The following is a 26,356-nucleotide window of genomic DNA, read 5'->3' as shown; positions in this document are numbered from 1 at the left end:
ATGCTTTCCACTGTGTTAGAAAGGAAGACGAGATATTGTTATCTGTGTTTCGGGTGATTGATGAATGTCATCTTCTTGTTGAGCTTGCATGAGTGTTTAGATTATGCTTTTCATGCTTTAGGTGATCGATAGGAGTATCTCTCTAACAAAGCACACATGAGAGAACCAAGTTAAGATTAGAGTTCTATAGCTAGAGTTGTTTTCACATTGACCTGTCAGTACGTTTCCAGTAGACCGAGCACTCTAGGATCGTGAGCAGCGATTAGAGGTCAGATTTAAGTGCACCTCGATATTGGTTTAGTCTTGAGGAGTTAGTCTCGAGGGTCCTAGAAACACTAATGAGATTTAAACTACCTAGATGCCCCTAAGAATTTAGTAGAGATCTCCACATCTAGGAATGACTAAGGTAGCTCACTAGGTTGTCAGCAGTATGAACAATGTCACTAGAGGCTCCACCACCTTATCCCTACCGGTACCCCGTTATTAGCGACCTAAGTCAAATCCAATAGCACCCTTGCCAAGTGGCGCTCGTAGTGCGTCAAGCTGATTAAGTGCTTCAACTTTATGGAAACGTCCAAGGGCCTCCTGAATAAGGTCACCAAATTATAACCAGTCTTGAGAGGGGATTTGAGGCGTAGGTGTTGAAATTTATGGCCTAAAATTTTGTAATGAACTACTTAATTTTTAATAATAATTTTGATGATTTATTTATAATTTAATATTATCCATGTATAAAAATTCAAAGTTATTAATATAATACTGTATAATTCGAGGTTGACATACAAGAATATCATATTTAAGTAATAACCCAAAAGGTCTACAAGAGTTATTCTCACCCGTGTAGTTATTCTCACCCATGTAAGTCAAAGGACAAGCGCTCACATGCAAGAGTTCATAAACTCATTCAGGATTAAGATCAAGTCGTATATGATCATCATGTAAAATATCGATCTTCTCAATTAACGGATTTACAAAAAAAAATTAAATATTCTATGGTTCAGTCTTATACAAACTCATTATATAAGATATTCCAATCACATGTCTCCACATGGATAATCAAATTATTTATAACGATGATAAATTAGGTCATATTGCTCTAGTAGGACACTCAACCTTATCCATAATACAAACCTTTTGAATTATACTTGTTTGAAATTATACTAATAATTTAACTTTAAATATCCTCTTGAACAGGATCCTCGTCAACCAGCTAGGCTAATGGTTTGATAAGTTCAGTTTAACAATTTATTAGCTAAGTTTAATGGATGATTTGATAAACTAAGAAGGGTGGCGAGTTTGGGATGAGAACTTTACTGGGAACCAAAGCACATAGTCTGGCATCTAATACAATTAATTCTGGGCCAAGATCAGACGCATAATAGATGCATGAATGGAGAGAGCTGAGGAAACAGATTATACCTTTTTATATAAATATACAAAAAGTAATTCTCCTTTAAGGTGCACAACACAAACCAGAAAATGGATCGACGTTTTTGAAGGTAATGACTCGTTATCAAAAGTGAATATAGTTCAATAGTAATTAACATATATTCTCAACCAAAAAGTCAAAGGTTCAAATCTTACCCCCAAGATATTGTCGAACTAAAAGACCTACAAAAAAGCACAAATATTTTCACAATGAAAACTACAAGTAACAAACAAGAATTGTACTGTATGTTTATATGCATATATGGTGTAAACACCGTAAACTCCAAAGTCCAGGACATGATATAAGGCACAGTTGCCTTATTACCTGACCGAGGCGAGAGGAAAGTGTGCCCTACATGAGATAGGAGAAGTCATATAGTAAGATAATAGACATCATTTTTGGTTCTCCAAAATAAAAATAGAAAACTACAAACGTGTCTAAGTCAATAACAATGTTTCACTACATAGAGAGGCATGGAAGACCAAAAATAAGCGCAACAAAATTAAGAATCTTCCAGCTCAATCTTGTTATACATTCATTCAGTTTTCTCTTTTGTAGATTGTCCCAACACATTTGCAGTACAAACAAGATGCATTGTGAAGGCACTTTGTTTCACTGTTCAGAAGAATATTATATTCAACACAAATTCTGGCCTAATATGATGATGCTTATTGCAAAACCTCAACAATCTCCTAAGAAATAGAAGAGCAAAAAGTGCTACATAATGCAACAGACTTTCTGTTTTTTCTTCGCCTCTCAACTCTGGTAAAGCCCCAGCCAACCCTCCTCTCCATCCCCACAGAAGATGGGATCCTTAACAAAGGATGCACCAATCTCCTATTCATAAACCAAATATATAGAGAAGTGATACTCTCAATGGCCATACATTTGTATCCCTACCCACTAAAAATGGAGGCGAAGTGATAAAATGAAAGTAACTTCTCTAACCCGTTGGACCAATGTAGACGAGAAATACAAAAGTAATTACCCCACAGCTACCATCACTAATCAGTGCAAAAAGTACTCTTCAACAGATCTTTCATCTAATCGTCATCCTCCGAATCTGTAAAGAAAATACAAGAGAAAAATTTCAACATCAGTTACAACCATTACATTACCCATTTGAATAAAGAAAACCAGAAAATCGAAACTAAGCAGTTATCCTGTACATTCAATATACTTTTCTGAATCTAAAACTCATTATAAAATTAACCATGATATTTGCTAAAAGCTCGAGGGCCTGTTTGAAGCTGTTTTTAATGAAGTTCTTTTTAGGCTAATATGAATCATGCAGATGAAACTCTTTTCATTTATGAAAAATGAAATTAGATGCATAACACAAAAGGTACCAGTGACTTGTAGGAAATTATCATACATAAATCTAAAACAGACGGGACTTGTGGGAGGGCTCCCCTTTTCCTATTTGATCAACGAGAAACTTTTAGTGGAGGAGTAGAGTTACACACCAGATCTTATATCCTCTCCAACTTTTCCCCTATTTTTCAGCTGTCTATGGATCATGGAGCATATGAGCAACCACCAGTATATGTGGAACACAAGCAACATCAACAACATCGTGTTGAAAACATAGTATATCAATCTGGAATTCGCATCTGATAGCTTCAAGTACTCACAGAGATCATAGCTGAGAAGTATCAATCACAAAATCAGATGAGCAAAAGAGTGTGGATACACACAAATCTTCAAAGATAAAAACAAACACCAGGAGCACAAACCTTGTTGATTTTATAACCCAGAATGGGAAGAATATAAGCCGCAATACGAGCCATGTAACAGCAAAAAATCCAAAGAAAACACTTGCTCCGAGTTCTTTTTCAGAATATTTAAAAACCTTGGCAGCTTCCATGAAGACATCACTTGCATCATGGAGGGCAAGAATAACCGATCCAATCTGGAAAAATCTGCAGAATTGAGTACAAAAATCCTGATTTAAAATGTCATCTATTAGTTTAATCAGTCTAGACTTCCATCATAAGAAATGCTGAGAAAGAAAGAAGAGTCGAGCAACTTTTGGTGACATACTCAAAAAAGAAAAAAAAAAGAAAAAAAAAAAGGAAGGTTCAGATGAGGCTTTAAAACAACAATTTGACCCAAAAATAAACAAATATAAAGTTTGCAAATATGTGAGTAACTTTCACACATGGTTACAGTGCAACATAATTAAATAAAAAAGAGGGTTACATCCTAAAGATCTCGCGGAGCCCCAAATTGAGCTATAAGGTGGGTACATTATCCCAAAAAACATCAGAAGACTTCTGTTTGACTTTCTTTCAATCCAAGTAAGGTTTTTTTAAAAGAAAAACCAACTCAAGTAGGGAAACTTCAAATAATTTCCATACTTCAATAACTCCCTAAATCATTCATGATACTAAATGGCACCATGATATTTATATTCCCGTAAATGGGTTAAGAAAAACCAACTCAAGTAGGGAAACTTCAAATAATTTCCATTCTTCAATAACTCCCTAAATCATTCATGATACTAAATGGCACCATGATATTTATATTCCCGTAAATGGGTTATTATTAATTATCATCAGGTCTACAATCAAATCCAGAAAAAGGAACAACCATCCTTTTATCAAAATTTGAATGGAAATGCTTTAACTTTGTCTAGTTTTTAAGAAAAATGAAAAACTGTGTAAGATACCGATAAAAAAAAAAAAAAGAAGTTAAAACAAGACATTTAGACTCGGATAGACATATCTATGTTCTGATATCATGCTCAAATGTTATATTAAATGATATACAATAAGACCGTTGTCCTCCAAACTATGTTAAACAGCACAATTCAATCTCCTAATAACCGTATACAAACCCAACACATAATCAGCTAAGCAAGATGTAGAACTCAAAATATATTGCAAGGCAAAGATAACAAAACTACAAGATAACCAAGGATTTGAGAACTGAGGTACTTTGAACTTCCCTTTCTTGAGCATTCTCACTCAAGCGCTAAACCAAACTCACTGAATCTTTGCTCAACTTCCCCCTTTTCCACTCTATTTATAACCAAATACCATAATTAACTCTCTGCTATTTACTAATATACCAGTATAATATCCCTAATTTCTTTCTAATGGGCATTCATATCACAAGACAATCATAAGAATGCAGGATTTTCAAAGAATCAACTTCAATTCAAGAGGTTTCCATCATATTATCAATGGATACTAGAATGATAAATGCCAAAATAAACGGTAGAAATGAAATACTAATTTGAACCAAATATATAAATCATCTGAAACGATTCCATTGAAAAATAAATACAGTGCTTCTAGAAGTACTCAAATCAACGGATCAGTATCATGTTGTACGAAAATTAATTTGAGAAAGTGAGAGAGAGAGAGAATAGGCCACAAAGTAACATTTGTTCTAATGCAATAATTCTAATAGACTTCAACAATCACAGCTTTGAATCTTTGACCTATTCTGTATCAAAAGTTACAAGGTCTTAAGACTGGTGGAAAACTTTCTCCAATGAAAAAGGAAAAAAAAAAAGAAGCCCAGCAGCAATATAAGTAACTACGATCATGAAAGCACAAGTAGGAAACAGACTCTGGCATGACTTTCCCAATCAGTAGAACAGCAATCAACACATTTCTAGTTATAATTAAATATTACTAGCTATGTTGAACTTGTATAAAGGAACTTTAAGAATACCTCGTCATATATGAATATCCGATCAAGATAACAGTAATTACATGATGAGACATCATGACAGAGAAGTCCTTTCTCCGAGTCTCCCATATAAGAAGAGCAGCAATGCTATATAAGTAGAACCCACATTGGCACATATAGAATAGTTTTAGAGGAAGCCTGCAGAAAGAAATGAAAGGGATCAGTTCATACAAAACAAAAATCTTTAATCCATTTGAATGTATCCCTTAAGAGTACTAATACACTGAAGTTAGAAGTAAAAATTTCAACTTCTTACTATTAAAGTTGCCGTACCAAGGAAGAAGAAGAATGGAGAAAAGAGCCCAAATGCACAAATGAAAAAAAAAGGAAAAAAAGCTAAAAAATTATTGAGGAGTAATCTAGATAGAAGAGGACATCGACCGACTTCAAGAATTTCTATCAATATTATCAACACAGCAAGTTAGATCTGATCCTTGACGCAAAGATGAAGTTCATCAATAAAATTAACAACAAAGCATGTAAACTACTCACTGCAACTCCTGATTTGGCCAGCCTTTGAAGTATTGATTTGAATCTCTAAACCATGGTTCATTATATGCAATTTTTAAAATGCATATTTCAACAGTACCATAGTATGCTAGTTTCCACATTGATTCCGAACATTTTACAACCTTTGACTGGGTAGCCTCATCAAGTTTCAGCGGAGCAGCTCCTTTGCTCAACAGCCAAATTGCGAACCTCTAAAAATAGGACAAGTTGAATAACATAATTAGTTCCCCTTTCTTAATAAGTAACAGAGAAATCTTATTGACAACACAAAAGAACCAAGTAGAAAAAGGGTTATAAGGATGCCCACAAAGTTCTGAAGATTACAAAAAAAAAAGAAAAAAAAAGTTTCTCCAATTGGCAGTGACAACAAAAACCGTAGCCACATTTTTCTAAGCAGAGCCTGGATACTTCATTTTATAAGTACAACCGAGAAAAAAATGCTTTGGAAAAGGAGCTCCAAAGAGAAGCTCTACAGTGTGCATTTGTTTTTCCAATTGCATTTTTACGTCTATAACAATGTGAGTCCTCTTACACAGAAGACCAAAGGCAACAAAACAATCTACGGGACAAAAGGATAAGGCATCCCTTTTTCCAAAGGAAGGATTATCGAATGACCTTCCAATCTAAAATGATGGTGTCAATGGAGTAATTACAAAACAACCTATGCTGAGCACTCCAAGTTGAGGCAGTATACTGTCCTGAATCACAAAAAGAAGAAGGACACTTAAGGACAAGATGCTGCCATCACAATCGCCAACTTGGGAATTACTCCGCAATTTTTTCCAGCCACTTTATCAGTTGGCCTTCGCGAATTAGACATCTTCCTGGTCAAATACAATGATCTTTTTCCATAAGTTGAACAGCGAGAATACCTTAGAAGGTAGGAGAATAATCACTTTCCACACAATCTAGAGATCAACCCTCAACCATTTTTTCTTTAACATAGTTGTATTCTTTATAAGTAGACCACAAAACATTGGAATAATTTATCTGGTGTTGCCCTTTTCCGCCAATACTTGGGCTAGATTGTAGTTCTATAGAGACGTGGCAGCAAATCCTAGTCAACTCCACTTGTGGAAGATTTCACTGGCATGCAATTTTCCAGAAGTTTTAAAGTTGTTGCTTAAAAGGATTTGAATGATCTTTGAGGACAATTGTCATTGGTGGGAGGAGGTTTGGAGCCTAACCCCTTCAATGTTTCCCTTTAGCCTCTCTTTTTTTATGCCTCTATTCCTGTTCTGCACTGCCCTAAATAAAAGCTAGTAAAAAATCTTTTTCTATTACATCCATTTTTGATGTTGGAATTGGATGCCATCTGAAATTTGGCTACCATGACAAAGGTAGAATTTCTAACATTTCATCATGATGACCAACCGAACTCCTTGCTTAATAAAGATGTTAACATCCACACGTCTTCATTGAAAATAAATGCAACAAATCCTGATACCTATCATTTAATAATGAATATTTCGTGTCTGGTTAAGTCAGCGGGGCAGTGCCACCAGGTGCTCTATAATATGACTACCAAACTAAGTAGATGTTGAAAACACCACCTATTAAGTTCAGTACAAAAAAAGTATTTGAAATTCACCAGAAAATCATAACCGAGCGAGAAAAGATCGAGTACGGCGTTCTTAATGTGAAGAAAATAAATGCAAGTAGAACAAGTAGAGACATTAAAAGTTTTCCATCTCATCTTCAATTTATCATATTTTCCGCCATCACAAAAAAGTTAGAAACAATTATTGAGGTGAATAACAGACAAGAAAATTTAAATTGCTACCTAAACGCACATATACGACGTTCTTAAAACGAATTATCAGAATCCATACATAAATCACCCGCACACAGACAAAAACAAAAGGCAAGTGAGAAACAAAATTGCACTACAGAAGAGCAAATGAAAAGTAGAAAACAAATGTAATTTGAAAACTCACACGAAAAATGAATCTGTCGAGTAGGAACCTCGCAGCGTAAAAGCCGAAGGCGAACTGGACGGCGATGACAAAATGCAAGGCGTCTGGCGCGCCAGTGTGGCTCCATATCGAGTCCATTGCAGGTATAATTCAGAGGAGAAGCATGAAAAACGAGGAGGAACAAAGAAACGAAAACAATTCTGAAACAACCTAGAATCAGAGCACCGAAATCAGGTAGCAGAGCGTAGAAGAAGAATCCTCGGCAGAGATCTAAGTTTGCCCTAAAATTTGCAGAGGGGCGAAGGAGGAATGGGAGTGAAAAGCCAGAGAAAATTCAGAGAGGGAAGGAGGAATAGTTGGGAGAGAATAGTCAGGAAGTGGAGGTTGAGATCTCCTCCTGCTCCTTTCTCCTTTTCTTTTTATTAAATTAATAAAAATACTTTTCACTTCATATTTTATCTAAATAAAAGTATTATTTTCGCTCCCAAAAATTTAAATAATATTAATTTTAATATCATTCAATTTTTAACGAATTTAAATAATACTAATGTTTATTATTTTTAAATATTATTGAAGTTTAAAAAAAAATGGAAGATATTTATTAAACTTTTGAAAGCTCCGATGATAAAATATCAAATTTAAAAATATGATTATTTTTAATTTTTTTTTTTTTAAGTTAAGGGTATTGAAAGACTAAATTAGTAAAAAAGAAATACTTTTAAACTTTCTATTTTAAAATATTCATAAATTTTGGTACGTTTCAATTATACTCTTCATCTAAAAAAATTATAAAATACACTAAAATTAGTTCTCAGTGAAAATCAGTACTATATTTTAAAAATATCCATAAAATTTTAAAAGTGACATTAACACAATTTACCTATCAATATATGTACGAAAACTGTCTATCAAAACCATAAATTATCTACCTATGTTTTAATTTTACTTTTGAAAAGTTCATCATGAACATTTTTTAAACGTATTTTTTATTTTTTTAAAAAAATTTAAAAGTATTTTTGAAGTAAAAAAAAAAATTAATGAATTCTACGAAAAATCGAAGTATTTTTTATTTTTTAAACAAAATATTAACTATTTTTAAATTTTTTTGATAGTTTAAAAATATTTTTAAATATATATTTATTTATTTTTTAAGTTTGAGGTATTATTGAAAGTAAATTTTTTTAAAGATAGAGTATAAAGCTGAAACGTATTTTTATTAATTTATTTAAAAAAAAGTATCTGTTATTTTTAAATTTTTGAAAAACTTTTAATATTATAACCATACTCGGCTCGACTCCAATTAAAGCCGCTAAGATTGGGACCAGCGGCTTTTGTTTAGATATTGGATTAAGTTTAATGATGTATTAATGGAAACCAATTAAGATTTAGAGGGTAATTAAGTCTTTTAGATAAGAAAATTCGGTGACTGTTATTAAATTATCATTTATTAACATATTAAAATGTATGTTAATACCCTAAATTAAAGGGTTTGGCAGAATTTAATGGATATTATATAAATACAATAATATGATCAATAACTTTTTTTAAATGGAAAATATCTTAATTATTAATTTTAATAATTTTTATATTTCTTTATTAAAATATATTTTTGTCTCTAAAATTTCAACTTTTGGATGTTTAAAACTAACGCTTTCGATCGTTGAGAGTTTATTTTGTTTATAATTGAGGTTCGAAAAGCAATATGTTTAATCCTTAGAGTTTGATATTCATTTTTAATTAGTCCATAAAGTTTTTAACTTAGTTTCTAAATGACGCGTGTCTGCCTTTGCACGTGTCAACCAAGTAAGTAGTTTTACTATTGGATTGATTGGATGACTTGGTTGTTGTACAAACAACGTCTGTCTGCTCTTGCACGTGTCATAATTATATGATTGTTCAACTTACCCTATACATGTTTGTGCTATAATGTTAGATATGATATAATACGAGTTGTGCTATGTTAGAAAATATGCAAAGAAATGGACCTAAGATGGAAAATAAGTAACCCACAATGTTATCGATGTTGGATGATGCATGAACCTCCATATGCATGCATGTATACTACATAATACGTTTAACCTATGCATTTGAGACATTAGTAAGCATGTAAGTTAATCGTGGAAGATACGACAAGTATTAAGTTTGCACGTTTCAAAGGAATATTACGCCATGAAAAGAATTGGGCATGACTTGCATCTTAAGTATATGTCACGCATTTTTATGTCACGTGCATCGAGATACTACTCATTTATGAGGAGTATAGATGCATACATTACGATATTTATGTTTTGCCATAATATTATGTGGGTTCCTTTTCCTTCGTGACTCTAGTAGTGGGAGTGTGCACTAGCTGAAGGGCAGACCCAGGAGGAAGTTATACGCTCGCCTGGTGGGTCCATACAAAAATTTCAAGGTGAAGAGAGAGTTTCGATTAAGTTGAAGTTAGATCAACTTCGAGATTAAAACAACAAGAACCAAAGATTGGTGCGAAAATACTATGGGCCTGTCAAAGTCATCCACAAGATTTGAAACACATCATATAAGATCCAATTGCTCCCATGGATGCGGACTTGCCATGTTATCCACATCAGTAACTTGAAATGTTCTATTCGACCAAGAAGACATCAAGCACCAGGAGGTGGTACGACCTCAATCAAAGAAGAAAAATTTCCAAGTCAAGAAAGTAGGAGAGACACTAACAAATAAGACGCAAAAAGTCAACAAGTTGAGAAGTGGTTTTCAGTAGTTCATAGTAGATTGGAAGAGAATCCTCAATACTGAGATCAGTTCGAAGCACGTCGAGAAACCTAAAGTCAACCTCATCCTACAACGCTGAATTTGTGAAGAGTCAGTTGACAGAGACATCAATCAATTGAGTGGGGGAAGATATCATGGTCATGCTTGTCATGGTCGCATGTTAGATGTCTCAACCATGCTTATCCAGGACGTGTTGTTCATGGCCGCATGCCTGCTCCAAACCCATTTTACTTGCTTTCATGTTAGATGGGTTTCACCATTATTTTTGTGTCAACATAGGGGTGTATGACCGGTCACCAAAATCATGTCTACACCCACGGGGACTAAAATGCTCCAAAATATACTCGAGGGGATGTGACTAGTTGCGGTTGTTGTTGCTTGTTCACTTTTAGCTTACAACATTTGTTTCTTTGAAATTGTTTTTCTGTTTCATTGCTCATGTTTTCTAAAATATTTTTCTTAAACGTGATTCGAGAATAACAATCATTGTTCGAGTTCCATGCTAGAGTGGCGTGGCTAGGAGTCTTGGGTGGAAGTGAATGTCACGGACCACATATGGACTTTGGACAGTGAGTTTCAAAAAAAATACATTTGAAATCCCAATATCTTACATGATTCAATTTGACATTGTGTTTTGGGGGGGCATTTCGAGAATCGAACTCGAGACCTCTCGCACCCGAAGCGAGAATCATACCACTAGACCAAATGCCCTTTCTTCAACACCAATTATTTTTAGCTCTTCTCTCGATATATTTTTTCCTCTCAAGTTCGAAATCTATCATTTCTATGAGTTGGGGCTAACAACGTCGAGGGAGAGAGAAAAATGGTAAGTTGTACCATTTAGGTCTCGAGCAAAATGAGAAGTTTTAGAGTGATTAAAGCATTTATTGAATGGAAAGGATAATGACAAAACTTCCAACCTTAACAGGAGTACTCTATCCAAATTAAATACAAGAGGAAGTTTACACGATTTTTATCATCCATTTTGAATGTTCTAATATACTCACAAAGGGAACAATGCTAATAAGCTCATTTTGGCAACTTGTTTTCTAACGGTGGAATTTTACAATTCACTTTCCTCCTTTGGAGGCCCAGCATCGAATGTTTCATTTTCCTTTCCAACTGATGTGGGATCTTACGATTCACTCCCTTCTAGAGGCCCAATGTCTTTGTTGGCATATCGTTCGATGTCTAGCTCTAATTCCATTTGTAATAGCCCAAGCCCACCACTAATAAATATTGTCTGCTTTAACCTGTTATGTATTATCGTCACCCTTATAGTTTTAAAACGCGTTTGTTAGAAGAGGTTTCCACACCTTATAAGAAATGTTTTGTTCTTCTCTCTAACCGATATGGTCTCACATCAAACCAAATAATTGAAATTAAATTTTGATTTAATTTATAAAGACGTGGTCATAGAGGAATTACTTAGTGAAAAATTAATCATTGAACTAAAAAAAAACCTTTAAATATAATTGGTTTATATATATATATATATATATATATATATATACATGAAGATATTCAAGATGGTCGATGTACTGTAAATACTTGGGAAAGCTTAAAACAAGAACTTTGCTCTCAATTCTTACTAAAGAATGTCAAGATAATCGCAAGGAGAAAGTTAAGGGAGTTAAGGCATATCGAAAATGTTGAAGACTATGTCAAGTGATTTTATGGGGTTATGTTAGATATTCATGACATGTTCGAGAAAGACAAGGTCTTTCAGTTTTGTTGAGGAGATGAAGTTGTGGGTGAATGCCAAACTTTATGAACAAAGAGTCCAAAACCTTTCAACAGCCTTTGCTATAGCCGTACGACTAACCTTTGCAACAATCAATCCCAAGACGAAAGACAGAACCAAGCTTCTATAAGTGTGGACAATAAAAATTACCGACCCAACTTTCCTAAGGGTGAGGGAGGTGACAAACTTGAAGACAAGGGAGGGGAAAGCTAGTCCCCAACAGAGACTCAATGGCAAAATCCTCATAGCCAAAATAGTCACCATCAAGGCTCCTTGTCCTGCTGTATGTGCAAGGTGGCCATTGAGAATTCGCATGCCACTGAAGGTGACACTATATACCTTCCAAGATTCCAAGAAAAACTTAGAGTGAACTCAAAAGTTGAGTAGGAGATGGTAGAATATAAATATCATAAATTGAGAATATTGAAACCCTCCCATGGAGGCACTAAAATACTTGTTCACTCTTTAGAAGAGAGTGGAAGAGGTAAAGGAACCAGTGAACGCAATCTTATGTATGTCGAGGCTTGGGTAAACCATAGAGCGGAAAGGAACACCATTGTTGACTCTAGAGCCACTCACAACTTGATGATAAAGATGAAGCAAAATGCTTGAACATCCTTTGGCATCATGACACTGGAAATATGAAGGCCGTCAATTTGGAAGTTCTACCTGTCTTAGGAGTTGCAAAGAGAACTCCGATGAAAATGGGGACTTGAACTAGGCAAACCGACTTTGTGATAGTCAAAATGGATGACTTCGACATCGTGTTAGAGATGGACTTCCTACTAGAACACAAAGTCATTTCCATGCCTCTAGCAAGATTCTACTTTCTCAACCGTAGTGTCGACATCATTTTCACACCTCTTGGTTGATGGGTGTAAGAATCTCACATTGGTTGGGGGAGGAGAACGAAACACCCTTTATAAGGATGTGTAAACCTTTCCCTAGTAGACGCGTTTTAAAGCTTTGAGGGGAAGCCCGAAAGGGAAAGTCCAAAGAGGACAATATCTACTAGCGGTGGGCTTGGGCCCTTACAAAGGGTGTTTGTCTGAATGATCGTCGGGTTAGACCCCATTATTACCCTCGTTAAGGGGAGCTCGAGTGATCCAACCCAAATAGAAACCTCGTGATCACTATAAGAACACAAGATACTCCTCCCTAGGTGCTCCCATGAATCTACTCACGTATCCAACTGAGTAAGCAAGGTCAGAACGTGTGTTTACCAGATAGCACAGGCTCCCGACAATTGTGCGGTAATGGGTGGCGTCAACTGCCGTCGTAGTTCCATTGATTGCCAGCAGATCGTGCCGCCTGAGAGAAAGTAAATCATCCTGCTGGTACTCTTACGATCATCAACGTCACTGGCAATGTCACTATCACTATAGCCGACCAGCTCAAGCTTCTCCTTTCCTTCCCTCTTCCTGCGCAGTATCTCACACCCCGAGCTTCTCCTTTCCTCTCTCTGCGTAATATCTCACACCTCAGCCTCTTGCAGTATCTCACACCCCGAGCTTCTCCTTTCCTCTCCCTGTGCAATATCTCACACCTCAGCCTCTGGGTCCAGCCACAAGATGCTCCTCCCTAAGTGCTTCCATGAATCTACTCACGTATCCAACTGAGTAAGCAAGGCCAGGGCGTGTGTTTACCAGATAGCGCAGGCTCCCGATAATGTTGCGGTAATAAGTGGCGTCGACTACTGTCGTAGTGTAGCAAGCCCAGTTGTGTCCAGCAGCTTCTTTGCGTACGCACTTTGGCAGATGGTGATGTCGGCAGTACTCTGTTGCACTTCGAGCCGAGGTAGTAGCTAAGCATGCCGAGATCGCTCATCTTGAAGTTCTTTGACATCTTCCTCTTGAATCTTCCGAGGACTTCTATGCTTCTTTGCATACGCACTTTGGCAGATGGTGATGTCGACAGTACTCTGTTGCACTTCGATGCCGAGGTAGTAGCTGAGCACACTGAGACCTGTGTGTTGTTAGGTCGACACTCTAACCACTTGAGCTATTCAACTTAACTGTTAATAAAGTTGGCTCCTCCGCAATGATATACGACTGGTGGATTAAGCCAGGCTCTGATACCACTTGTTGACTTCTGGCAATTGAGAGGAAAACGTCGACCGACTAAAAACCGGCAGAAGTTCTTTCGAAGAAAAAAAATAAGCCAAAAGGAAAGGAGAGAGAAACATTTGCTGAAGACGATGGTTATTTGATTCTATTTCACCTATCTAAATAACAAACCTATCCTAAATTTAGAAGTGGCAGGAAGACAAAGTTGGCCTGCAAAAAAAATACGCTCTTCCATTAGAAGTGAGTCTTAATTCATATATTAAAAAAAAAAAAAAAATAAAAAATAAAAAACAACTAATGAAATTTAAGAAAACGTGTGAATATATTTAAATAACAACCCTATCCTAAATTTTTAGCAGCACAGCGGACAAAGTTGGCCAGCAAAAAAGACACTCTTCCATTAAATGGGAGCGTTAATTCATATATTCAAAACTCGAAAACATTTATCTAACAAAACCCATTATCTGACCTTCTGCCTTCGGCCAGCAAAAAAATACGCTCTTCCATTAAACGGGAGTGTTAATTCAGATATTCAAAAGTAAAAAACAACTAAGAAATTTAAGGAAACATATGAATATTCCATTAAACGGGAGCGTTAATTCATATATTCAAAAGTAAAAAACAAAAGTAAAAAACAACTAAGAAATTTAAGGAAACATATGAATATTCCATTAAACGGGAGCGTTAATTCATATATTCAAAAGTAAAAAACAACTCGCTTTTATCTAACAAAAGTCAAAAATAAAAAACAACTAACAAAATTTAAGGAAACATGTGAATAAAACCATAGCTTTTATCTAACAAAACCCATTATCTGACCTTCTGCCTTTGACCAGCAAAAAATACGCTCTTCCATTAAACGGGAACATTAATTCCGATATTCAAAAGTCAAAAACAACTAACGGAATTTAAGGAAACATGTGAATATTTCATTAAACGGGAGCGTTAATTCATATATTCAAAAGTAAAAAACAACTAATGAAATGTAAGGAAACACGTGAATAAAACCATAGCTTTTATCTAACAAAATTCAAAAGTAAAAAACAACTCACTAAATTGAAGGAAACATGGGAATAAAATCATAGCTTTTATCTAACAAAACCCATTATCTGACCTTCTGCCTTTGACCAACAAAAAATATGCTCTTCCATACCAGCGAGACGATTTACTTCCTCTCAGGCGGTGGTCGGCTATAGTGATAGTGACATGGCCAGCGACGTTGATGATCGTAAGAGCACCAGCGAGACGATTTACTTCCTCTCAGGCGGCACGATCTGCTGGCAATCAACAAAACAAAAGATAGTTGCTTTGTCTTCCTGCGAAGCAGAATACATCGCCGCTTTGACAACTGCAACACAGGGGGTCTGGCTTGCGCGATTGATGGAAGAACTCATCGGAAGAGAAAGCAATCCACCAATGCTATATGTGGATAACAAAGCTATGATCTCCCTGATCAAAAATCCAGTTTTGCATGACCGGAGCAAGCACATAGAAATCAGATTCCACTACATTCGAGAATGTGCAGATTGAGGGCTCATCAAGATTGATTTCATTCGAATAGAGAAACAGGTTGAAGACATTTTCACCAAGTCCCTGACGCGAGGTTGGAGTGTGAGATACTGCGCAGGGAGAGAAAAGGAGAAGCTTGAGCTGGTCGGCTATAGTGATAATGACATGGCCGGTGACGTTGATAATCGTAAGAGCACTAGCAGGACGTTTACTTCCTCTCAGGCGGCACGATCTGCTGGCAATCAACAAAACAAAAAGGTAGTTGCTTTGTCTTCCTACGAAGCAGAATACATCGCTGCTTTGACAGCGGTAACACAAGGGGTCTGGCTTGCGCGACTGATGGAAGAGAAAGCAATCCACCAATGCTATATGTGGACAACAAAGCTACGATCTCCTTGATAAAAAATCCAGTTTTGCACGACCGGAGCAAGCACATAGAAATCAGATTCCACTACATCCGAGAATGTGCAGATCGAGGACTCATCAAGATTGATTTCATTCAAATAGAGAAACAGGTTGGAGACATTTTCACCAAGTCCCTGACGCGAGGCTGGGGTGTGAGATACTGCGCAGGGAGAGGAAAGGAGAAGCTTGAGCTGGTCGGCTATAGTGATAGTGACATGACTGGTGACGTTGATGATCGTAAGAGCATCAGCGGGATGATTTACTTCCTCTCAGGCGGCACGATCTGCTGGCAATCAACAAAACAAAAAGGTAGTTGCTTTGTCTTCCTACGAAGCAGAATACATCGCTGCTTTGACAGCGGTAACACAAGGGGTCTGGCTTGCGCGACTGATGGAAGAGAAAGCAATCCACCAATGCTATATGTGGACAACAAAGCTACGATCTCCTTGATAAAAAATCCAGTTTTGCACGACCGGAGCAAGCACATAGAAATCAGATTCCACTACATCCGAGAATGTGCAGATCGAGGACTCATCAAGATTGATTTCATTCAAATAGAGAAACAGGTTGGAGACATTTTCACCAAGTCCCTGACGCGAGGCTGGGGTGTGAGATACTGCGCAGGGAGAGGAAAGGAGAAGCTTGAGCTGGTCGGCTATAGTGATAGTGACATGACTGGTGACGTTGATGATCGTAAGAGCATCAGCGGGATGATTTACTTCCTCTCAGGCGGCACGATCTGCTGGCAATCAACAAAACAAAAGGTAGTTGCTTTGTCTTCCTGCGAAGCAGAATACATCGCCGCTTTGACAGCGGCAACACAGGGGGTCTGGCTTGCGCGACTGATGAAAGAACTCATCGGAAGAGAAAGCAATCCACCAATGCTATATGTGGACAACAAAGCTACGATCTCCCTGATAAAAAATCCAGTTTTGCACGACCGGAGCAAGCACATAGAAATCAGATTCCACTACATCCGAGAATGTGCAGATCGAGGACTCATCAAGATTGATTTCATTCAAATAGAGAAACAGGTTGGAGACATTTTCACCAAGTCCCTGACGCGAGGCTGGGGTGTGAGATACTGCGCAGGGAGAGGAAAGGAGAAGCTTGAGCTGGTCGGCTATAGTGATAGTGACATGACTGGTGACGTTGATGATCGTAAGAGCATCAGCGGGATGATTTACTTCCTCTCAGGCGGCACGATCTGCTGGCAATCAACAAAACAAAAGGTAGTTGCTTTGTCTTCCTGCGAAGCAGAATACATCGCCGCTTTGACAGCGGCAACACAGGGGGTCTGGCTTGCGCGACTGATGAAAGAACTCATCGGAAGAGAAAGCAATCCACCAATGCTATATGTGGACAACAAAGCTACGATCTCCCTGATAAAAAATCCAGTTTTGCACGACCGGAGCAAGCACATAGAAATCAGATTCCACTACATCCGAGAATGTGCAGATCGAGGGCTCATCAAGATTGATTTCATCCGAACAAAGAAACAAGTTGGAGACATTTTCACCAAGTCCCTGGCATGAGTAAAATTTGAAGAACTACGCTAAAAAATCGAAGTTCAAATAATAAGGTAGATATATCACTGCTTTTAGGAGGAGATTGTTAGATAAAAGCTATGGTTTTATTCACACGTTTCCTTAAATTTTGTTAGTTGTTTTTGACTTTTGAATATCTGAATTAACGCTCCCTTCAATGGAATAGCCTATTTTTTGCTGGCCAACTTTGGCAGAAATGTTTGTGCCATTGTTGTTAAATTTAGGATAGGTTTGTTATTTAAATATGTGAAACTCAATCAAATAACCCTCCATCGGATCTTCAACAAATATTTCTCACTCCTTTTCTTTTCTGTTATTTTTTTTCTTCGGTCGGTTTTTTCTCCGTCGACGTTTTCCTCTCAATTGCCAGAAGTCAACAAGTTTATCTCCACCAACCGAGATAAATCCCAAGATTTTTTTATGTTGCACCGAGAGAGCCTGCCACACACGGATGTCATTCGGTTCAACCTTAGCTAATTGAATTCTTCAAACACTAAATTACTTATTGACCGTTAGATTTATTAGACCCATAAAGACTCTTGTTAGTGATCATTCAAATGTTGGGGAGAAGACAGTAAGCCAACACCACCACTAGAGAAGGGAGATAGAAACAAATCTCTGAAGCAACACATGTTTATGCAAAAATAAAACAAACTTCTAAAGCAACACATGTTTATGCAAAAATAAAACAAACCTTTGAAGCAACACATGTTTACACAGAAATATCATCCAGGGATGAAAAGAAGGGCCAATTTAAAAGCATTGATCACAAAAAGTTCAAGGTGAGAAGAGAGTTTCGGTTAAGTTGAGGTCAAATCAACTTCGAGTTTAAAGCAACAAGAACCAAAGATTGAGGTGAAAATACTAAGGACTAGACAAAGTTATCCAAATAGGAACCAATTGCCCCTATGGGTGTAGACTAGCCCTGTTATCCACATCAGTAGCTTGAAATGTTGTTATCCCGACCAAGAAGACATCAAGCACAAAAAGGTGGTATGACCTCATGCAAGAAGAAGAATTTCCAACCAAGGAAGTAGGAGAGACATCAACAGAGAAGACGCAAATCAATTCAGAAGTGGTTTTCAAAAATTCCTAGTAGATTGAAAGAGACTCCTCAATACTGAGATCAGTTGGAAACGCGTCGAGAGACCTAAAGTCAACCTCATTCGAAAACGCTGAGTTGGGAGAGGATGTCACATTCATTCTAGGGTGTATGAACGGAAAATCATGTCTACACTCGCCAGTGTTACAATGACCCAAAATATACTATTGGGGGATGTGACTAGTTGTGAATTCTTGGTACAAGGTTTTAAAAATGCAATTTAATGTGGTATATTAGATGATGCAATTTAATGTAGTTGCAAGGGCATTTCAAGAATTGAACTCAAGACCTCTCACACCCATAACACACTCAAACCACTAGACCAAATGTCCTTGTATGGATATATCATTTTTAGTGGCTAATCCATGTATTTTCTAAGCCTCAAGATCTGAAATTTGTGCTTCAGAACCTATTATTTTGTAATATTGACATAGATCTTGTATAAGAGATGATTAAAACATAGGGGGCATTCCAAGAATTGAACTCGGGACCTCTCACACCCTAAGCAAGAATCATACCACTAGACCAAATGCCCATGTTTTATTCTAAATAAAAATTTGAACCTAACAAGGTTTCGTTTTATTCAAAATGACCACTAGGCTCATGTGGCACCTTGTTTTCTAAGGGTGGCTAGTAATATGAAAGAGACATTCTAAGGATCGAACTCAAGACCACTTGCACCCAAATCAAGAATCATATCACTAGACTAAATACCTTGGTTGTGGACTATATATTCAGTTATTCATTGAATGTATCATTATTATTTCATTTATTTTCTTTGGGCTTCATAGAAATTGTTAATATAATCCACTGTACTTATTGAGCATTAATCATTAAAGAAATAAGACGTTAATGAAATCCATGCAAGGGAAAAGATTAAAAGTGTGTTTATCTTTGGGTAAAAACATGTAAGGATGGGTGAAAATGTTCCTTTTATCTTCACTTTGCATTGTTTTGCAACATGTTTTAAAAAGAAATTAAACCAAATCTATGTTTTTTTCATGCACAAAGATGTTTGTGAGAACAACATTAGTGATAATCCAAGGCGTGTTCGTTTTCTAAAGTTTGGGAGGTGAACAATGTTTTACATTCAAAAGGACACATACGAGAACTTACAACTGAAAGAACTTGCTTTCTAAGGGGTGTTACCTAAACCAAAGTACTTTCTTTTATGTATTTAATTTTTGAAGGAAATTAATTTTTTATTAAAAAAACAAGCTTCAAAGCTACATTCAAATGTGAAGCAAAGCCAAGCCGGTAAGAAGTATATTGACTAAGAACTAAAACTTCATTGAAGACGAGAGAAACTTTAAATTATTAGACGAGAGAAACTCGTGTCATCGATAACAATGGCCTTTAGAGCGTCTTTTTCATACCCCACCAAATTGCTCCTTATTAAAAGTTTTTGGGTGTGCTTGTTGGCCTCATCTTCACCCTTATAACAAACAAAATCTCTCTTTTCGATCTAAAGAATCTATCTTTCTAGGCTACAGTTCTTTACATAAAGGGTATAAGGATCGATTCTCGTCGTGTCTATATTTCTAGAGACGTCATATTTGATGAGAATCTTTTTCCGTTCAAGAGAGTTCTACCCAGTTCTTCCCGAACCTTGCAGCCAACACAAAATGCCCCTAATTTGTGCACCTTGCATTTGGGTAACAATAATAGTAATTTGGAGAATAATCATATACATATATCTGTGCCTACTAACTCTTTGGATGCAGAAAATCTAGTGCCCACATTAGCTTCGGGATTGCCGCCACAATCCTCTACGTCGCTACCGTGCGAATCAGTATCGGTTGTTTCTCCAATGATTGGGGGTCTCGGATCCTCCGCCTGCAGATGATATTGCACAATGCCTGGTCGGATCCTCGACCGCTGGTCGACCGATTACTGTAGCACTGGTTGCTCCCCTCGCAACGGCTGGCACGACTGTCCCCTCAGTTGTGGATTCTCAACATCCTGGTTATCTTTGCAAGCTAGATAAGTCACTTTATGGTCTCAAACAAGCTCTGTGTATCTGGTTTTCTCACCTTAGCTCCAAACTATTACAGCTGGATTTTACACCTTCAAAGGCTGATGTCTCTCTTTTCATTTTTAACAAGACGGGTATTTAGGTGTATATCCTCATCTATGTTGATGACATTATTATCATCGGCTCATCTTCTATGGCTACTGAGAAACTTCATACGCAATTTCAGGATGATTTTGCCATCAAGGATCTAGACACTTTGAGTTATTTTCTTGGGATTGAGGTTCGCCATACTTCCAATGACTTGTTCTGACACAACATAAACACATTCAAGATTTATTGTCCAGAACCAATATGCTCACCTCGAGAGGTGTGCCCACACCTATGCTTTCTAGTGAGAAGTTGTTATTGGATGGTGGTGAAAAGCTCTCGCCTGAGGATACTACTTGCTTTTGGAGTATCATTGGTGCTCTCCAATATTTGTCTCTGACACGTTCTGATATATCATTCTGTCAACAGAGTGTGCCAGTCCCGACTTCTGTACATTGAGCGGCGGTCAAACGAATTTCCCGTTATCTACATGACACTATTGATATCGGCTTGTGTTAGTGTCTTACAAAGTCCAGCACTGATTTGATTAGTACCTTCTCGGATACTGATTGGGTCAGAAATCATGATGACCATCGAAGCACTAGAGGCTATGCAATCTTTTTTGGTGGCAACCTTATCTCCTGGAGTTCAAGGAAACAATCGACAGTTTCTCGTTCTAGTACGCAGGCCGAATACAAGGCGGTTGCTGATGCTACTGCTGACTTAATCTGGATCCAAGTCCTCTTGCATGAACTCGGGATCTCGCAAGCGCGAGCACCTAGCCTGTGGTGTGACAAAATTGGTGTCACCTTTTTGTCCACCAACCCAATCTTTCATCGACGAACGAAGCATGTTGATGTTGATTATCACTTTTTTCGTGAACAAGTATCGACTCGTCAGCTTGATGTGCGGCTCATATCTTTTAAGGATCAACTCGTCGATATCATGACAAAGCCACTGCCAGCTCCTTCTTTTAGCATTTTTCGGCACAATCTAAACTTAGTTGTACATGTCTAGATTGGGGGTGTTAAACCTAGAATAGATCATATCTATACGTAGTAGGATAATCTATTGATTTCCTAGTTTGTTACCATCGAACAAGGAGAATCTAGTGATTTACTGGTTTTTTACCATGAATCAAGGCCCACCACCTAGTTTCATTTATTTTAGAACTATTTTGATTTATTTTGGTTATTAACTCTCACTTAGTCCATAACTCTTTTGATTAATATTCTTGTTTATTTGGTTCATGTATGAAAATTAGTATTGTTATTCTAGCATTGTTCCGAGATGTGGAGTCATCATTGTTATTTTGTATTTACGTAGAGACAATGGGAGGAACTTTTGTTGAGATTTTGTAGTGTGAGAGTGTGAGATATACTTTGTAAACACTTTGGTTATAGTGATTGGCTACCACCCGCTGGATGTATGAAAATTTCTTCTCTCCAAACCACGTAAATCTTTGTGTCTCTCTGCTTTCACTTTGTAAACACTTTGGTTAAAGTGATTGGCTACCACCCATGGATGTATGGAAATTTCTTCTCTCCAAACTATGTAAACATTTATGTCTCCTTGTTTAATTTATGTTTCGGAGTGTGTGAATGCAATCGATCTTGCTTTTGCTTCAACTATAACAATTGAGCATCATAACATTTTTGGTTGTGGCATTCGGGTACAACAATTGCTATCATAGTATTTAGGTTGTGACATTACGGCACAACAAGTGGTATTAGAGTGCCAAGTTTGAGGTATTTGGGGTATTCTGAATACTTAACATCATTGACCACAAAACGTGCTCACACTCACCATCAATTATTGAAAATAAGCTTCTCATTGCAAACTTCCTTGGTTGTTCTTGGAAATCATATTTTCAAGATTTGTGATAATCTCCCTCCATTCGAATTTTGCTGGCTTTGGTTGCTTGCACAACTTGGTATGAAGAATTGTTTTCGTGTTTGGTGATTTGGAAGAAGAAATATATATAACACAGCCAGTTGGTTTTCAAGTAGTTGGATAACAACATTTGATATGTAGATTGAAGAAATCTTTGTATAATGTAGGTATGTCCTTAACTGAGATTTCTTAATTTGATTTTCCTTGGTGTTTTGGATGCAAATAGTTATCGTATCACTTTGGAAGGAGGAAATTTGAAAGTAGCTTGTGGAGCTTTGGTGGTAATTAGACAGTCTAGAAGAGGTAGCATATACTACTTCAATGGAACCATGATAATGGGGCATGCTGCTGTGGAAAGTTCGAAAGAACAAGATATATCGAAACTATGACACATGTGACTCGGGTATGCTGGTGATTTGGGTAATCGCTGATCCACTACTAGGTTATCCGACACAATAACTGGTGAACAAGATTTGTTTTATGTCGTAGCCGAGTTCACCTGCCCCAAATGGATGTCATACGACTCAACCTTAGCTAGTTGAATTCTACTAACAACTAAATTACTTGATGACAGTTGGGTTTATTAGACCCACAAAGATTCTTTTAGAGAAGAGCTGGTTGGAAGCGTCAGCCACAAAAGTTTTAAGATGAAGAGAAACATTCGATTAAGTCGATGAAGAGACACCTACATTGAAGACACAAAAATTTAATGAACTGTCCATGACTTGTTGCCTATGGCCACATGCCTGCTCCATACCCATTTTACTTGCTTTCATGTTAGATGGGCCTTTACCATTATTGTTGTGTCAGGTGTATGACTTGTCACCAAAATCAAGTCTATACCCGTCAAGGCTAAAGTGCCCCAAAATACACTATAGGGAATGCCGACTGGTTGTGAATTCTTCATACTCGCGTTATATGTTAACAAAGTCATTGTCGTTGCTTAAACATTGCTATCTTTAAATTTACTTCTTCAACAATACACAGTCCCCCCCTCCCCCCCCCGAGGCTCGGGGCTATTGTATTTTTTCTCGGCTGACTGAATAGCATTGGGAGAGGACATGCGGGCAGCACGTTGAAATACTAATATCTCACAGCTTCATTGATATTATAATTGTTGTGGGAGGGCCATTTCAAGAATCGAACTCGAGACCTCTCGCACCCAAAGCGAGAATCATACTACTAAACCAAATACCTTGTAGTAGAACTAGGATTGTGTTCCTTACCTGACTTGCATCTTCCCACATAGGATTGTGTCCTATGTAAAACTAGCATTGCAAATTGCAAAGATAATGACAAGGCTTTACCTACTTGACGGTCATCGCCATCAACATGTTGATGGTATTGGGAGAGAGAAGACACCCGTATATGAAATTCTAATATCTTGCAGCTTCATTGATATAGTTGTGGGGGCATTCGAAAATCGAACTCGAGACCTCTCGCACCCGAAGCGAGAATCATATCACTAGATCAAATGCCCTTGTAGTACAACTAAGATTGTGTTCCTTACCTGACTTGCATCTTCCCACATAGGATTGTGACCTATGTAAAACTAGGATTGCAAAGATAACAGTGATGACAAGGCTTTACCTACTCGACGGTCATCGCCATCAACATGTTGATGGTATTGGGAGAGAGAAGACACCCGTATATGAAATTCTAATATCTTGCAGCTTCATTGATATAGTTATGGGGGCATTCGAAAATCGAACTCGAGACCTCTCGCACCCGAAGCGAGAATCATATCACTAGATCAAATGCCCTTGTAGTACAACTAGGATTGTGTTCCTTACCTGACTTGCATCTTCCCACATAGGATTGTGACCTATGTAAAACTAGGATTGCAAAGATATCAGTGATGACAAGGCTTTACCTACTCGACGATCATCGCCATCAGAGCAAAAAACGTTGATGGTATATTGGGAGAGAGGACCACCCGTATACAAAATTCTATTATCTTGCAACTTCATTGATATTAGTTGTAGGGGGGCATTTCAAGAATTGAACTCGAGACCTCTCACACCCAAAGCGAGAATCATACCACTAGACCAAATGCCCTTGTATAAGAACTATCATTTTTTAGTCACTAGTCCATGTATTTTCTGAGCCTTAAGATTTAAACATACTATTATGATTTTCAATGTGTAAGATACATTTTGAGCACATCTGACACTCTTGAGATTATTAAAATATAGAGGTATTCCAAGAATTGAATTTGGGACCTCTTGCACCCTAAGCAAGAATCATACCACTAGACCAAATGCCCTTGTAGTAGACCTATCATTTTTAGTGGCTAGTCCATGTATTTTCTGAGTCTTAAGATTTGAACCTACTATTATGATTTTCAATGTGTAAGATACATTTTGAGCACATCTGACACTCTTCAGTCAGAGATTATTAAAACATAGGGGCACTCCGAGAATTGAACTCAAGATCTCTCGCACCTGAAACAAGAACCATATCACTAGACATAATGCCCTTGCATCAACCCTTATCATTTTTAGCTCCTACTCGATATGTTTTTTTCTAGGGGGCTAAAAACGCTTTATTCAGCTTTTAGATCATGAACTACTTTGAAGGATAATGGTAAATTTATTTCCTTACGAGGCATTGTGTTACAAAATATTAAAAATTAAAAATAAAAATTTGAACCTAACACAAAGGAAACAATGCTAGGCTCATTTGGCACCTTGTTTTCTAATGGTGGCTAGTAACATGTTACTTCCAAGTTTCATAAAAAGGGGCATTCCAAGAATGAAACTCGAGACTTCTTGCACAGTAGATCAAATATCCTAGATGTGGATTGTATATTCAGTTATTCATTGAATTGGGTCTAGTAGTATGATTCTTGCTTCAGGTGCAAGAGATCTCGAGTTCAATTCTCAAAATGCCCCTATGTTTTAATAATCTCTAACTGTCACGACCCGATTTTCGAGGTTTCGAAAAATCGAATAGTTTCGAGAAACCGAATCGTGACTAAAAAGACGAAAGTAAAAACAAATGAAATTAAAAAGAAGATAAAATACGAGATGAAAATTTGATAAAATTTAAAACAAGAAAAAGAGACCAAAATTAATACAAAATTAAAATCAAATATTTCAAAATACAAAAGACTCTCAAGGACAGACAATTTCAAACTCGAAAAACAATTATGAAAAAAATACAAAAGACTCTAGGGAAATACAAAAGACTCTAAAGGACCGACAATTTCAAACGGGAAATACAATTATGAAGAAAAATACAAAAGACTCTAAAGGACCGACAAGGGACTGACGCTCTGGAACGACCCCCTCTGTGACCGCACAGCTCTCGAACGCTCCTCCACCTCGACGGTACCTGAAAAAAAGAGTAGAAAGGAATGAGTATAAAAATTTCAGTAAGCCACCTACTTGTAGGCTCTCATCGCATCCTAAGTTTAAAAGATTTCCACGGACTTCTCTTTGGCTCTAGGACATCTGGTTCTGGTCTTAGTCCCTTGGAGCTTGCCCCTTGGGTTTCACCGGTTCATCATCCTTTCATTAGACGCCTAAAGGTTCCTTACACCAAGCTAATATGGTCGGTATCTCTCTATGAGGTGCTACCTTTACATGGCTATCTGGGACTACATGGTATCTAGCCAGCGGTGTGCTGAATACCCCTACGCCCATATAGTCCCCTATGGGGGGCGCGACCCAACCCGTTCCCATGCAGCTAATGGGTTGTACGACATGAAGA

At 37.3% G+C, this 26,356-nt stretch overlaps 1 protein-coding gene and 2 non-coding genes across 4 annotated transcripts; all 3 read right to left on the bottom strand.

Moving 5' to 3' along the window:
* Positions 1 to 1,582: 1,582 nt before the first annotated feature.
* LOC111434695 (LAG1 longevity assurance homolog 2-like) lies at positions 1,583 to 7,959 on the bottom strand. Of its 2 annotated transcripts, XR_002708986.1 has the most exons (7): positions 7,579 to 7,959; positions 5,624 to 5,832; positions 5,114 to 5,269; positions 3,166 to 3,351; positions 2,896 to 3,074; positions 2,418 to 2,492; positions 1,583 to 1,780 (listed from the first exon to the last, which is right to left on the bottom strand). XR_002708986.1 is itself a non-coding variant. In XM_023072175.1 (6 exons), exons 1-6 carry the CDS (start codon positions 7,693 to 7,695, stop codon positions 2,473 to 2,475), a joined length of 867 nt encoding a protein of 288 aa, XP_022927943.1. In that variant the 5' UTR covers positions 7,696 to 7,959; the 3' UTR covers positions 1,980 to 2,472. The 2 variants fall into 2 exon arrangements, 1 of the variants encoding a protein (XP_022927943.1); XM_023072175.1 differs by lacking the exon at positions 1,583 to 1,780 and having other exon boundaries at positions 1,980 to 2,492.
* Positions 7,960 to 10,953: 2,994 nt separating this feature from the next.
* On the bottom strand, positions 10,954 to 11,025 carry TRNAP-CGG. Its single transcript has one exon. It is a non-coding gene; the product is annotated as a tRNA-Pro (tRNA).
* A 13,603-nt stretch (positions 11,026 to 24,628) lies between these two features.
* Positions 24,629 to 24,700, bottom strand: TRNAP-UGG. The gene has a single exon. It is a non-coding gene; the product is annotated as a tRNA-Pro (tRNA).
* Positions 24,701 to 26,356: the final 1,656 nt, after the last annotated feature.

Source organism: Cucurbita moschata, unplaced genomic scaffold (assembly GCF_002738365.1).
Source record: "Cucurbita moschata cultivar Rifu unplaced genomic scaffold, Cmos_1.0 Cmo_Scf00045, whole genome shotgun sequence".
NCBI classification, from domain to species: Eukaryota; Viridiplantae; Streptophyta; class Magnoliopsida; order Cucurbitales; family Cucurbitaceae; genus Cucurbita; species Cucurbita moschata.
Note: the sequence above shows the minus strand (reverse complement) of the source record. Positions and strands in the feature narration are given on the sequence as shown.